The sequence below is a fragment of the Anabrus simplex genome, chromosome 1 (assembly GCF_040414725.1).
Source record: "Anabrus simplex isolate iqAnaSimp1 chromosome 1, ASM4041472v1, whole genome shotgun sequence".
In the NCBI taxonomy this organism is placed as follows: domain Eukaryota; kingdom Metazoa; phylum Arthropoda; class Insecta; order Orthoptera; family Tettigoniidae; genus Anabrus; species Anabrus simplex.
Window position 1 is genome coordinate 676,620,137 of NC_090265.1, and position 16,322 is coordinate 676,636,458.

Genomic DNA, 16,322 nt, shown 5'->3' on the forward strand with positions numbered 1-16,322 from the left:
CACCCATTAAAAATTTGCACCAATTTACACCATTATTACACCAATTTTTGGCGTAAACTCCACCACCAGGGGCTGATAATCAGGTAAGTCCAGGTAATAAATTAACCTGCATGTTCGCAGTTCTGGACTAAATTAAATGAGGGGAGAGGGGGAACCAGGATTTTGGAGCCCGGATCTCTCAGTTGGCAAAGGGCCTGAGAATCCCGTCACTGGGCCTGTATGTACGTGTTCATACTGAATTCTCTACGCTTCTCTAATAAAATTTAGAAGTGAAGTATCCATCACTGCATCTGGATCCATTTTACTCTTCCCCTATTAAGCTAGAGTATTATCTATGCAGTTGATTTTTTATTATGTTGGCTTAGATTTAGTATCCCCAGTTCTTATGAAAAGGGATTATGATTGCCTTCAGCTAGCTAAAAGGAGGATTTTCACCTTTATATTATCTCCGGAAAGTCAAGGAATCTGCCACTGAAACTATTTCTATCATATTTGGATAATTCCAGACTCAGCTTGTCTTCTCATGTTGCTTTATTTGTTTTAAGTTTGCTGAGGACTATATTCAGCTCATCTAGGGTGATCTCTTCTGTAATTTTACTCAGGGTCAATGGCTTGATGATTCTTTCAAAAAAAAAAAAAAAAAAAAACAACTTTCATTGTGTACCAATTACAAAATGCAATCTGTAGAGAACTGTAGCAGAGAAGCAAATAAGTATTTGCTGGTACTCTATTATTTTACATATATGTAATGAACAAAATTTGTTCTCCTTTCACTTTAACATTAAATTTAATATGATACAGTTTTTTTTGTTTTTTGCTAGGGGCTTTACATCGCACCGACACAGATAGGTCTTATGGCGACGAAGGGATAGGAAAGGCCTAGGAGTTGGAAGGAAGCGGCCGTGGCCTTAATTAAGGTACAGCCCCAGCATTTGCCTGGTGTGAAAATGGGAAACCACGGAAAACCATCTTCAGGGCTGCCGATAGTGGGATTCGAACCTACTATCTCCCGGATGCAAGCTCACAGCCGCGCGCCTCTACGCGCACGGCCAACTCGCCCGGTATGATACAGTTTAACATTCTTAACATGTTACAGCAAAAGAACTGTCAACACACACACTGTAAGTACATACCCTCTTGTCAATGTCTCCATGTTGTAGCTGGACAAAGCGGGCACTTATTGCAGCTATGTAGCTCTGTTGGTTGCTGAATGCAACTCGTCCAGCTCCCTTCGGGTACTTCAGTTCTGGGTCAGTGTCAATGCCCGCGTAGCACACACCACCATACAGACGGTCCATTATCATGGCCAACTCCACTACAGGGGTAAAAAAAAAAATTAGTTATTATTAATGACCAGTTCTAGAAAACTTTGACATGGAATTAAATAAATGAATATAAGAAATACCAAGTTTCCAAATCAGGTCTGCAGAATATCATGTTCAACCAGGATGGTAATATATTTTGCAAAAGGACTGAATTACTTTTGTGAAAGAAACCATTCATTTCAGAATATAATTAGAAGCAATACTGAAATGAAATGGAAAACCTCGGGTAAGTTGGATTGACCAAATGAGGAAGAATAAGCAGGAAAGAGGGCTGAACTGGAAAGAGATCCATGAACAGAATATTATTCTTGGACAAAAAGAGGTGCCAAAGGTCCATACTCAGCACCAAGCTGGAGATGATGATAAATGAAATTAAGATATAATTTTTCAAACACAAAATCACACCACAGTAAACATCATCTCGAAGACTTGTAAGAAAATGCATTCACTTGCAGGAACATAACACAAAACTTTAAGATATTCCAAGAACAGATAATAATATTGTAAAATGAGGTAAAATTGATCACATGGGATAAAGCCAATCATTTGCGCCATATTTCATTATTGAATTGTTACCACCCAGCGGATTAATTATCAAAAGGTTTTGTTTTTATTTCTACACAGCATGCCTCATCCTTTCCTACAGTCAACTAATTATTAGCATCGGCTGACAACAAACACTGAACTAATGTAGCTTAAAACTGCGAGAGATTGGTTGAGACTGCTGTTGCATGATAATAACCAACCCCGCTGTGCAAGTAGTACCATACACTACATATGTGTTATCTTATAATGAAGATGGACAACTCACAGAAGGATTAATGCAATGAGTGAAATGGGGATTTTTCTGTTAAGAAATGTTGAAGTTTGCAATATTGTTCAGGGTTACTTGAACTGGGTAATAGACAAGGTTTAGAAGGGATGAATTATTTCTTGACTCGATGTAGAGAAGGGTCAAGTTTGCATTTTAGTGCAATTATAGTCTGACTTAAAAATAAAGCTTCTCATATACAGTAGTTGCCTTGTAACAATATTAAATAGTAATTTCAAACTGTTATCCATTTCTGGTTTGTGTTACACAAGAGAAAATCTGAATGAAGTCCAAACTCACCAGCTTTCAAAGGACGAGGAACACCACCCACAAAGACAGTCTTGCGTGGGTCGAGAGGCATAGAGGCATCCAATACAAAATCAGCATCAGAAAGGCGCCAAGGCCGGATCTGTACAGGTTTGTCTTTTATTGTCGGTGATGAGACACACAGGTAGAGCTTGTCATCATCTTGAATACAAGCGTCAATCAACTGCTGCACAGAACTCTCGTCCTGAGAAAACAAAGAAAATATACATTAGTCAAGTATGAACAAGAGAAATACTTGTTTTTATTTCTACACAGCATGCAAATGATTTCAATTACAATGTGCATGAAATGAAGCATTATCCTAACAGACGGTGACCATGACCCAGTTTGTTGTGGTCATTCCTGTGTCCTGAACACATTTGTTGGGATGCAGAATGCCCTAGGTTTTAAAAATTTATCTTTTGATCATTTTGATTATATTTCTATCTCTATGGAGATGATATAACACCATTCTCCAAACAGTTCATACTGTACTTCACATCACCATTCCTGGTTCCTAGAATGATCAGAAGTAAAGACACGAAAGCAAGAATATGCTGCATGCACAGAAAACTTCCGGTTCAGCAAATGTGACACATTCATATTGAACAGTAGTACATTGTCAGTGCTTGTATTATAATAGTCCGTTTAACAGTCTTTTTGTTAATGCTGAAAATGAAGCAGTAATTGAACTGTTTGTTGAGAAGAATATGTATGCAAGACAATGGAACCTGGCTGCATCCCGAGAAATGTTTTCAGGACACAGGGATGACCACAATGAATATGTCTGGCTTTTTGGCTGAATGGCGAGAGTAATAGCCTTCGGCTCAGAGGGCACCAGGTTCGATTTATGGCCAGGCTGGGGATTTTAACTGTGTAAGGCTAATTTCTCTGGCTTGGAGACTAGGTTTTTGAATTCATTGTAAAATGCATTGCTTCAATAATGAACAGCAAACCACACTACCAACCGCCAGAGAAACACGCAATAGTGTGCAATACGCCACATAGAGCAAGCGTCCGAAAGGGCATTGAGTCATAAAACTGGGTCATATCCACATGTACAGCCAACGTCAAGAAATTAGGAAAAGGCCAGGAAGGGAAAAATAACAAGATACAAGTCAACTAAATTTTGTTCCGTAGTAGTTCTATTATGTGCTAGTAAATCTACCGATACAATAGATGTATTTGAGAACCTTCATATATCACTGGATTGAGCCAGGATCAAACCTGCCAACTTGAGCTCAGAAGGCCAGCAACTGGGTTACTCAGCCCGGCTTAACATCTCTTTGATGATGCATGCTACAATTGTTCTGGCAGAAGTGCCATACCTATTGCTCAGATCCTTCACAACACAACAAATATGGCTTAGAACACAATAGCTCAATGGTGAAGCATCCCATGAAAAATTGGAAGGTTGTAGATTCAGATCCCAGAGATGTCTGGGTAGTCACTTTTATTTTGTATTTAATATCTCTTTGATAGGCACTGTACGTACTGAACATGACCTAATAAGCTGAAAGTTTATTTCATGTACAATGTGGTCATGAAATTTAAATATTCAATAATTAATTACTTTATTCTGATGTAACTGTTTGCACTTTTTCTGTAAGTATAAAAACGTAGAATGACTTATGAAAGTACTATCTGTCTTAAAAGAAATCCACAAGCACCCATCTTGTTTATTCGATCATATGAAAAGCTGGTTGATAATTAAAACTTCTTTCTCCAAACTTCTAATCTACATTTAATTCTATCAATTCATTTACTTTTAGAGTAATGCTTACATAATAGATTACAGGATATAAGACCGGCAGAGCTTATTAACATTAGTCACTATACTGTAAATTGAAATGTCAAGTGTGTGAAGGATGTCAAAGACATTGCTGTATACAGATAAATCAAAAATAATGACAAACCTAAATAGTGTTTGCTTTCTCCTTGTGATAATAAACACAGTTCTAAAAGCACTATAGCACATCACATGATCATGAATCCAAGAAGAAACTTTATGGATTTATTAAGAAGAGTATGAACTTTTTTCAGACTTTTCCTAATTTTCAAAATATGGCATTTTTTTGAGAAAAATTGAAATCAAAATTTTGACCAGGTTCTGATGACATTTTTATAAGAAATCTTTGCTGTATTGTATGGTATATTATGTGAAAAGAAACATAAAAAGAGGTTTTAGAGGAAACCTTGCTCGGCTCTCTATTTCAATTAGATGAGTAGCAAATGTAATTACACTGACTGACAGAGCAAATGCAACACCAAGAAGGAGTGGTTCGAAAGGGATGAAAGTTAGGAAAAAAACAGAGACGGCACGGACGAATAATTGATGTTTATTTCAAACCGATATGCAGGTTACACAATGCGCACGGCATCGACTCAGTAGGATGTAGGACCACCGCGAGCGGCGATGCACGCAGAAACACGTCGAGGTACAGAGTCAATAAGAGTGCGGATGGTGTCCTGAGGGATGGTTCTCCATTCTCTGTCAACCATTTGCCACAGTTGGTCGTCCGTACGAGGCTGGGGCAGAGTTTGCAAACGGCGTCCAATGAGATCCCACACGTGTTCGATTGGTGAGAGATCCGGAGAGTACGCTGGCCACGGAAGCATCTGTACACCTCGTAGAGCCTGTTGGGAGATGCGAGCAGTGTGTGGGCGGGCATTATCCTGCTGAAACAGAGCATTGGGCAGCCCCTGAAGGTACGGGAGTGCCACCGGCCGCAGCACATGCTGCACGTAGCGGTGGGCATTTAACGTGCCTTGAATACGCACTAGAGGTGACGTGGAATCATACGCAATAGCGCCCCAAACCATGATGCCGCGTTGTCTAGCGGTAGGGCGCTCCACAGTTACTGCCGGATTTGACCTTTCTCCACGCCGACGCCACACTCGTCTGCGGTGACTATCACTGACAGAACAGAAACGTGACTCATCGGAGAACACGACGTTCCGCCATTCCCTCATCCAAGTCGCTCTAGCCCGGCACCATGCCAGGCGTGCACGTCTATGCTGTGGAGTCAATGGTAGTCTTCTGAGCGGACGCCGGGAGTGCAGGCCTCCTTCAACCAATCGACGGGAAATTGTTCTGGTCGATATTGGAACAGCCAGGGTGTCTTGCACATGCTGAAGAATGGCGGTTGACGTGGCGTGCGGGGCTGCCACCGCTTGGCGGCGGATGCGCCGATCCTCGCGTGCTGACGTCACTCGGGCTGCGCCTGGACCCCTCGCACGAGCCACATGTCCCTGCGCCAACCATCTTCGCCACAGGCACTGCACCGTGGACACATCCCTATGGGTATCGGCTGCGATTTGACGAAGCGACCAACCTGCCCTTCTCAGCCCGATCACCATACCCCTCGTAAAGTCGTCTGTCTGCTGGAAATGCCTCCGTTGACGGCGGCCTGGCATTCTTAGCTATACACGTGTCCTGTGGCACACGACAACACGTTCTACAATGACTGTCGGCTGAGAAATCACGGTACGAAGTGGGCCATTCGCCAACGCCGTGTCCCATTTATCGTTCGCTACGTGCGCAGCACAGCGGCGCATTTCACATCATGAGCATACCTCAGTGACGTCAGTCTACCCTGCAATTGGCATAAAGTTCTGACCACTCCTTCTTGGTGTTGCATTTGCTCTGTCAGTCAGTGTATAAACAAGTCTGTCACACATTTTACACAAAACACGAATGTCATCAAACTATCTTTCCGAGTTCTTGGAATAGCTTAAAGATGTATCCCTAATCAAGGGTTAAGCTAATTTCTCGAAAAACATTGCTTTTTTTTTCTTAAATAATGGAATTGTTATTAATTATGGATACAAGTTAAATATGCATTTTCAATATGAAATATTGGTTTGGAATGGACTCTCAAAGTTCACCTTCATTAGAAACATATAAAACACACAACCAGCATTCTTTACCTGAAACAGCAAAAAAGCGTAGCCTTTTGGTGGAAAGTATGATTTACTCTCTGCTTTGTGTGGCCAGTCAACCACAAGAGGGCCAAACCGTCGGAAACTGGCTGTAATTTCATCTGAAAGGATAATTAAATGAAAACTATTAGGAGAATTTACATTGTAATTAAAAACTTCATCAAATAACAGGATGTACAAAATTAATGTGGAGAAGACAGGAAGATATTCACAGTTTCATCAAGAAAGCAATTAAACATAAAAACAATGATCTTACAAGCTAACTTAGTACGTATTTCTGTGTGAACATTGAGATAATACTGTCTGTCAATTTGTCACAGCATCATGTTAATATGGTACAGTAATACCTAGGGGATTGAATGATACAGAATTGAATTTGTGTAGGAGATATCCTGGAAAAAATATTAGGTAACAAATGTCTAAGGAGAATGGTGTTTTAAAGGGAATTTTATGCTTTGTTACACATTTGAACTGGGTGGTTTATGCTGTAAATGAAAAACCTTTAAAAAAAATTCTACATATTTTTTTGAAGAATGAATATGTTACTGATAAGACATATTCAAAAATTCATCCCAACTAAAGTCACCAGCAAAAAAAAAGTGAAACACTACATATTTCAGACAAAATTTATGATGTTAGTCCTTTTCAAACCTGGTAAAAAAACAAATATTATGACATTACAACAACAAGGCAATGTAGTTTAAATTAAATAGTCCATTTGAAAAGGTTCCACTCAATAACTGAGAAACATTATGGATCATAACAATCACAACAGACCACCAACATGAATTTGGAAATGTCAAAACTTGGAGCTCTGCACCATTTCATAAGCAGTCTCATTTGTCCACATGTTGTCAACACATTTCCATTGCCTCAGTAAAGGATACTACTACCTCTAGCAGGCATGCTCAGGATGCAATCTCGTATGTTCTCTTGTGGTATGAGCTCCCATTCTGCCTGGAGTGCAGCCCAAAGTAGAGCCAGTGTGTAAGGGGAATGACTCCTACCATGTTTCCAAGCATATCCCAGACATGCTCTATCTGGTTTAGGTCGGGACTATGAGCAGGCCACACCATGCGCAAAATTCCTACTTCATCCAGGTACTCACATACACAAACGGCAACGTGTGGACGAGCATTGTCATGCATCAGAATACAGTTCTCACCGATAACGGGTGCAAAAGGAACCACGTGATCCACTAAGATCTCCTCGATGTTTTGGTAGGCTGTCAGACTTCCATTCTCGATGAACACAAGCTCCATGCATGCGTCAGAGGTAATCCCAGCACAGAGCATCACAGAGCCTCCTTGCAGAGATAGTACAGGGTGAATAATGTTTTCCAAACCTTCTCCATCTCCCTTCCATCTGGTGCCCCCAAACAGAATCTGGATTCTTCCTTAAACAGTACTGAGCTCCACTGCTCTACAGTCCAGTTTCGATGGGTGTTGGCGTATTGCATCTGAGAGATGCGGTGTTTACATGTAAGCAGAGGTCCTGTGGCGGGCCTCTTTAAATCTGCTTCCTACGACCAGAACCAGGCCTCCTTGTGTAGATATTGCCCTCTCTGTACTTTGTAACAGTTCTGTACACATTAGAACAAGATGTGCCTATAACATCTGCTACATAATGTATACAGCACCCATCCTCCAATAATGCCGCAGTCCTTGCTGTGTTTTTAGGTGAAAGAGCCATTATGACCTGACTTAGAAGCAAGACTTTTGTAGACAAGCCATAATGTCCATACAAACATGCAGACTGAGAATTCACAGTAATAAACCTTAAGATAGCTGTTTGTGGTTATTCTTGTCAAAAGGCAGGAAACAACAGTATTGGTGTTGTGATTGTCACGATCAATCATGTTTATCAATTACTGTGTTGAAACTTCTCATATGGGCTTATGATACATTTCCATATTGTTGTAATGTTGTAACATTTAATTTATACAAGGTTTCAAATGAACTAACATTAAATTTTGTCAGAAATACGAAGTGTTTTTTGACACCATCTTTCTGATGATAAAATGACACACACATAAGCACTTTCTCTTCACTCTCGTGTGTACATGCTTCTACCTAGCTGACTAGAACTGTTTTTGGAGTGAAACACAATTGATGTTATCACACTCTGATTTAAAAAAAATATGTTTCAGATAATTGTAATCCCTGGCATTCATTCCACAACTTGTTTAATTATGCGAAGATTGTAAAAGATTGAGAACATAATTTAAAAAATTGGAGAATTACATTAAAAATAAATAGGGTGTAAAATAGACTGGAATTCCCATTTACTCTTCCTCACATTGGATGTATAGCTTTTGTGGTCCCTGCAATAATAAGTTTCTCTATTCTTTTAGAAATTGCACCAATTTTAGCTAAAAAGTGGTTGAGTTAAAAAGTGATGATGATATGAAAGGAGAAAGGAACTATGAAAATGGATTGAATTTGCCCATATATTGACTTTCATCTTTTGGAAGAGTTTTAAGGACATATGCAAAAAGAGAAAGTACAGTGATATCTCCATACAACGATTACCGATACAATAATAAAATATTCTGGTCCCAGGATTAATTCCATTAATTCGGTGTAAAATTCCTCTAGATTTAATGATACTCTCGTACCATTGCCTCTTCAGATCCTGGTGATGTGCTTTCCTCTTGGTACTATAATTTATTTTAATTATTTATTGTAGGGCTTTTAGTGCCAGGAGAGTCCAAGGACAGCGACCTGCACATCTGAATGTGGTGTGGTGGTGATGATAATGAGGTAGGGAGAAGGTGAAACCCAGTGTTGGCACATAGCCTACTCCTGCTGAATAACACCAAAAGGGTCTGCTCAAGGCTTTAGTGTCTCCATCCGACGGATGAATCACCACCAATAGCGTCACTCGAAATGAACACTGCAAAGAGGTTTGGAACTGAATCCAGACTTTGGCATGCAATCTAGTGCTGGCCAACATTCTGAGGGTGAACTTTTTTTTTTCCACCCCCCCTGGTGGAAACCAGCTAAGCATGGTGCCAGACCATATAGACTTGACTCCTTAATGACCATGGCCACCAAGCGGGCTTGGGTACTACGATAATCAAAGCACAAAAGTATGTAATTTGGAACATCTGTTACTGCCATATGAAGATTGAACTGTGTAAGAGTAACAAGCAAGTAGTTTACAGCTGTGTACTTACCTGAGGGGTAAGTTAGTTGTGCAACTCGTGGAACTCGGCACTTACAGAATTTCAGAAAGGTCTAGGTAGTGTTCATACCAGAAGGATTTAAAAGGCAGTACTGTAGCTATCGGACAGCTGTTTAAAACAGCCCCTTTGTTTTCTCGTTTTGACACAGTGTCATGCATTCCAAGGACTGTTGTAACTGTAGCAGTGAATCTCGATGCAATTAGGTCTTTATGTGTGTTTCTCTGTTTGTGAAGAGGAATTTGAAGCAGGCTGTCATTTCAGATTTCTTTAACTACAGTAGTTTACAGTAGTGGATTGTTGCATACTGTGAACAACAATAATGTGTGAGAAATCAGAATGTACTCTGTATTTTTCTGTTGTTGCAAACTGCATATGAAGGGGAAATTAAATTATATAACAGGTAGTTAATGTAATTCAGTTTTCAGATGTTATGTTCAAAAATTGACATGAGAACCCATTATTCTAAATCCCTCTACAACATTCTTTTTTCTGTCTGCACAGTATTGTATCCAGATTTCACTGTATCTGTTCTGATGGTTGAGTACAGTGATAGTATTTTTGTTGTTGTTGTTGTTGTTGTTGTTGTTGTTGTTGTAAGGCAAAAACAATAGGATTAATAATAATAATAATAATAATAATAATAATAATAATAATAATAATAATAATAATAATAATAATAATAATAATAAATATAGACAAAATATGAAGATTCCCATCCTTTGCAGAATGAGATATTGGCAAAAAAAAAAAAATGAGAGGTCACAAGGGGGCAGGAAAATTGCTTGAAAACCTAGTTCAGAAAACAACAACATTTGATCAAGGAAGATTTAAAAGGAGTCTTGAAAGAGAGAAGCCTCGTGGTCATGTCTTGGTATAACATTCTAGTTTCATTACTGTATTCATATTCATCAGCATAGAGGATATTCTTTGCAAAGTATTTCAACAGATCATTGTTATTCCCAGAGGAACATGCTACTTTTTGATGTGAAATTAAGAGCAAAGGAAAGATTACTGCATGTTCTGGTGTCATATTTTATGTTAAGTGCAATGAAAGCCAAAAAATCACCATCATTTTTGGAAAGTATACCAGTGAACCTGACAATAATGAAAAGGGATTCTAAATCTACACTGGGGGCCGATGACCTTCGATGTTAGGCCCCTTTAAACAACAAGCATCAAATCTACACTGCTGAGCAAACGAAGCGGAACACTTTATTTTTTTTGAGAAATGTACATTTGATTAACCAAAATTATGTTCTAAGTGCAATATATTGTCACAATCTTTTAAGCACTACTTCACACTTTTAGCAACCATAAAACACCGAATGGCCCTCCTACAAGCCACTGTGCAGGTCACAGCACCAACCTAACAAGACCCAGGACACTCTGTAATGTGCGTTACAACCTTTTGCATCAATAACAGCTTTTATCCTATTCAGCATGCTGTTAATTAAGGTGTCGATGTCATTTTGTGTGACTGTATTCCATTTGGCTGCCCTAAGTTCATGCAGGGTTTGAAAAGTTGACAAACAGCTCGTCCGAGCTTGTTCCACATGTGTTCTATGGGATTGAGGTCAGGATTACAGAGTTACAAGGTGGCCAGTCAAGAGTGACAATTCCAGAGTTTTGCAGGAATGTTGACATACATCAAGCAGCATGAGGGTATGCATTTTCATGCATCAAAACAAAGTTTTCTTCCATCTGAGGGGCAAAGGAGATTACATATTTGCAAAGAACTTGTACTGGTTTGTAAAGAAACTCCTTTGTGTACTGATGTGCATTTAATCCTCCAGTTTTAATAAACACCAGCTCTGTCTCGCCGTGAAAACTAATACCTCCCCATACCATGCGAGAACCTCCTCCATAGGCTGTTCTTGTGGAGAAGTTTCATGCAGCATAACACCCTCCAGGTCTTCTCTACACCCTCCATCTTCCATCCAGAGATCTGAGACTGAACCTTGATTCATCGGTGAAGAGGACATTACTCCTGTGTCCATTTCTGATTTACTTGAAAAAATCACAGATGCTGACATGTCAATTCGGAGTCAGTGAAATGTCTTCTTGAAACTAGAGATGCCTTTCTGAATCATCTTCTCACTGTCCACTCACTAATTCTGACATCTGCACTTCCTGTAGGTGATTTGTAACCTCCATGGCTGTGACATGACTATTTTAACATGCGTAGAATTAAAAATTGATCATCTCTGGCCCTTGTAAAGCTTGGACGACTAGATCCAGGTTTCCTATGAAAGGTGCAGTGCCTTACTGATCTATGTACTCTTGTTGGTGAGGTTCACAAGACATTTGCAACATTACCAGAACCTGCGACCGTAATCAATCAGTGCTACAGCCTTTGCAGCGTCTTCCGTCCTCGAAGTAGTCTCTTTCACAGATTACAATCAAAACTGTGTAGAAAGCTTGTGCAATATGCACGAGGACCACCAAATGCAGAAAACTGAACAACCAAGAATACTAAGTCGGAAATACACTCAACTGGTGCCACAGGATAACAATGAATGATTTTCAATCTTTGCTACTTAAATGTTTCCCGTAATTGTGATCAGTGATGCCATTCCTCTCTATAAAGATGAAATATGACAATTATGAGGATATATAACATGGATAATATCATTCTTAGACATCAAATTCTAATTACTTTCAAAAAGCTAAGTGTTACTCTTGTTTTGCTCTGATTACACTCACAAACAAGGAAAGCTAAAGATATACCAGATTCTGTTGTGTTGAGGTGGAACCGATATCATGTTATTTAATGTGAAACTCACAATACTAAATACAACAGAAATGTACACTTCTTGGTAACTTTGGACTAGAGATGGGGAATCCAATTCAGTTAGAAGAATTTGATCTCATGGCCTTAGAACAAGAATGGTAACGGGATCCTAGAAGTAAACTTAACCTAACATTTTGTAATGAGCTGGAAGTTGAGTACCTATATATTACAGTTTCATGTTGTATGTGGCTTAAAGCAAAATGATAATTTATTGTTAAAAGAATATGTTAGGTTAGGTTACGAATATTTGACCTGTGAACCGGACTTTTAGTATTGGTTAAATAAAGAATAACAGAGTCGTTCTTCACTAGTTAACATCTATTAAGAAATGGCGGATACCGGATATGGCGGTATGAATCATAACGAGTCACAGAAGGAGGAACAAGCAGCAAGTAGCGGCTCGCAAGTTTCGATTCACAAACGAATCGATTCATTTCGTACGCTGAATCATGACTCAGTTGTTCAGTGCAATGGTTTTTTTCATTCTGAATCACTTGCTTAGAATCTCATTATATGACTAAAGATTAAACCAAACAAATTACAAAATCTCCTCAGTTAGAACATCGCAAATTAAAACCAGTTTTCAATGCAGTCACAAGTCCATAATGTGCTGGTCCTCCACGAATCCTGAGGATATCTTGTATGCAACGGGGCATGCTCAGTGTCTTTGAGTATTTCTTGAGACAAATGGTCCCATTCCTCGATGGCAGCATATTTTAGGGGCCTAGTGGTGGATATTGATGGTTGGAAATTGCTCTTTTAAGAAAGGTTCATGCAAGTTCACGTTCAGGGAAGACAATGGCCAGTCCATTCTGTGGATCCCACGTCCCTCCCTTTATCCACTTACAACTGCTGCACGATGTGGATGAGTGTTATCATCCTGTAGAGTAAACCCATCTCATACAGTCTCTGTAAAACCACTTACTATGGGTCAGAGAATGTCGTTTTCATACACTGTAGCCATCATTTTTCCTCGAATGTGAACCAGTGGTGTAAGGCGGATGAACATGACATCTGCCCAGAATAGTGTTGAACCTCCAAGCTATTGGTGACATTCTAATGAGAACGATTCATTGTAATGTTCCCCTCTTATCCTTCATCTGCACAGAGAGTTATCATCAGGGTGAAAACCAATTCGCACTTCTTTGATGAACAATGCTCTGGACCATAGATCTCATGTCCAACACGAGCCACTCTGATGTCGTCGAAGTGGAGGCGTCCAGAGGGGTCTTCTTGAATACAGTCCCGCATCATGGAGTCACACAGTTTGGGTACTTACAGTAACTCCTGTGGCATCTCGAAGCTCATGGTGCAGAGTAGCAGCTGTGCGTGTAGGGTGTCTATGTGCAGATATTACAGTTTATTATTTTCATATCTGTATTGATAAAGTTCTCAACTGTAAAATGGGGATAATTCCACCTTGAACTCTACAACTACTATGCCATAGATGATTCCACCTACTCCAAATGTACAATAAACAATAAGAAAACTTTTACTGAAAGAACACGACATCAATCTCCACAAGCAAATTTGAAGATTAGTCAATGCCAGCTTAACTCATTTTGACTTTAAAACAGCCCTGCCAGCACAAAAAGCAACATACCTCAACACCATATTTGACAAGCTACACCTCACCGGAATAAATATCACACAATATACGATGCGTTCAACTAGCAACACACCAGGACTTTTAGGTGCATCTTAACTACGAAGAAGACAGAACGACAACAGGTGAATGGGTGCTATAAAGGGACCTATGGACACAATTCAAATTTTATTCATTTTAACTTGTTACTAATGTTGTTCTTCATGCTTTTTAATCACATTCTTAAACTAAGTAATGTCCAATGATTTGTACGTGTTGTTTTATCTCATGTTCTTAATGCATCTGCGGATGATCGATACAGATCAAAACTGGTACTGCAAATAGTGTATTTTTAAGCATAAATACATGAACTTTTAATAAGCAGTATTGATTAGGTGGAATTATCCCCATTTTACAATACATTTAGATATGCATACATAGCAGTTTGAGCTGTTGCTGCTTTGCGTGGATGACCCGCGTGATGTCTATCTGCTACTGAATGACTGCCTTGGAACTTTTTCCACAACTTGGAGACAACACTTTGATTCATGTGAACAATGTTGGCAACATCAATTTGTTTCTTTTTCTATTTCATCAAAGTGATGATTTTGTGCCATAGACAGTGTAAGACGAGGCAATTTAGTTAATAATGTTATTGGTGTTTACGTCCAACTGGCTACTTTTATGGTTTACAGAAAAAGGCATTTTAGTGCAAAGAAGTGAGGCACACTGACAAGCTAGCTTGGACGTCATCACAACTTCATGAGTCAAATGCCCTAGCTGTGAAGAAGGCAGGGTTACCACGATTTAAGGACGTATGTACATAACTTCTAACCATATATGAAACATAAATATTAGTCAATGGTGGGTAAACTGCAAATATGCTTATTTTTTTATGAGTTTAGTTAAAAAAATACTAAAGAAAAAGAATGGTAATAAAATATATCAAAAAGCTTGTGTGACATTAGTTTCCATACATATAATATCTATAAAATTCTTAAACTCTAAAACAATTAACACTAAAACAGATCAAATGATCATAGATCAGAAAGTTCTTATTATCCTAACTACCTGTGAATATGTATTATCAATATTTTTGTCAAGAGTTTACATACAGTAAATGAGTTTATTTATATATTGGTTATAAAATAATATTAAAAACATAAAGAGATGTTCGACCTTCATCCATAATCCTACAACCAGCAGGTTGAAAATCACTAAATTTAGATTAATAACTGGCATTAAGAAGCATCAGAAACAACACATCACACACTTTCTCAATCCACGTACAAGTGTTTCGAAATTTTCTTTGAATGTGCCAGGTGTGCTTGAATGAAAATAGACATCACTTTCAGCACTTAACATGTAGGTGACAAAAGGTATTAATTATCGTGTAATTTATTTCATTCATATGTTTTCTAAGACATTCCTTCATTCCTTTCCCCTAATAAAGAGAACAGTCACCACATATATGTTGAGAGGTGGCAATCTGAATGGAAAAGTAGCCTGCACTTCTTGCTAGCAAGTCTAGCTGCATTTTCCATTATTATTCTATATCTACAATGGAGGTCTATGTACACCCAACCCTTGTTCTGTTACTCTATGGGGTCGGGTATGACGTGAGATGAATTTTCGCAGCAAGTACGATGAGATGTTTTTCCTGACGTAAACCTCACCAGAGGAGTTGATGAGATTAAATGATATGACACGATATGATAGTAGGAAGGGAGAGGGTGAAACCTGGAGCCAGCCCGTAGCCTACTCCTGTCAAATAGCACGAAGAGTTCAAGGCTTTTACATCAATATCCAAATGGACAAAACAAGGAAGGACAGAATGAAGAGACCTACAGGTCAACCTGACCATGGAAGAAAGGCTGAAGTGGCTAGGACACGTTAAGCGGATGCAGATGACTCAAACACCAACGAAGTATTTTGAAAAGATCGTTCCGGGATGAAGACCAATTGGACACCGTAGAAAAAGGTGGTTAGATAAGATAAGACCTAGAGAAGAGAGGAGAAACATGGGATGCGCTAGAGGGAAAAGAAGCATACCAGGACCGTAATAAATGGAGGCACATCATTCTTAAACATCCTACCCAGCTCGCTGGAAGGAATTCATGATGATGATGATGATGATGATGATGAAGATCCAATGGACGAATCACAATCAACAGCGTCATTTGCCCTCGCTCCATATGAGCACCATGGAGAGGTTTGGAATTTAATCCAGGCTTTTGGCACGCAATCTAGTGATTAGAAATTGTATAACACCACCTCTCCTACCCTGCCAGCCGACATTCTGGTGGTGATTTTTTTACCAATGAGACTCAAACTGGCTACCACAGTGTCAGACCATGTAGACTTTACGCCTTAAC

At 39.2% G+C, this 16,322-nt stretch overlaps 1 protein-coding gene across 1 annotated transcript in view; it reads right to left on the minus strand.

Moving 5' to 3' along the window:
* orb2 overlaps positions 1-16,322 on the minus strand; it is a 465,359-nt gene that overhangs the window by 17,707 nt on the left and 431,330 nt on the right. Inside the window, exons 4-6 of the mRNA XM_067135888.2 lie at positions 6,373-6,485; positions 2,437-2,647; positions 1,134-1,315 (exon numbers count right to left, since the gene is read on the minus strand). Coding sequence (XP_066991989.1) covers positions 1,134-1,315; positions 2,437-2,647; positions 6,373-6,485 — 506 coding nt within the window. The remainder of the gene's footprint in view (positions 1-1,133; positions 1,316-2,436; positions 2,648-6,372; positions 6,486-16,322) is intronic.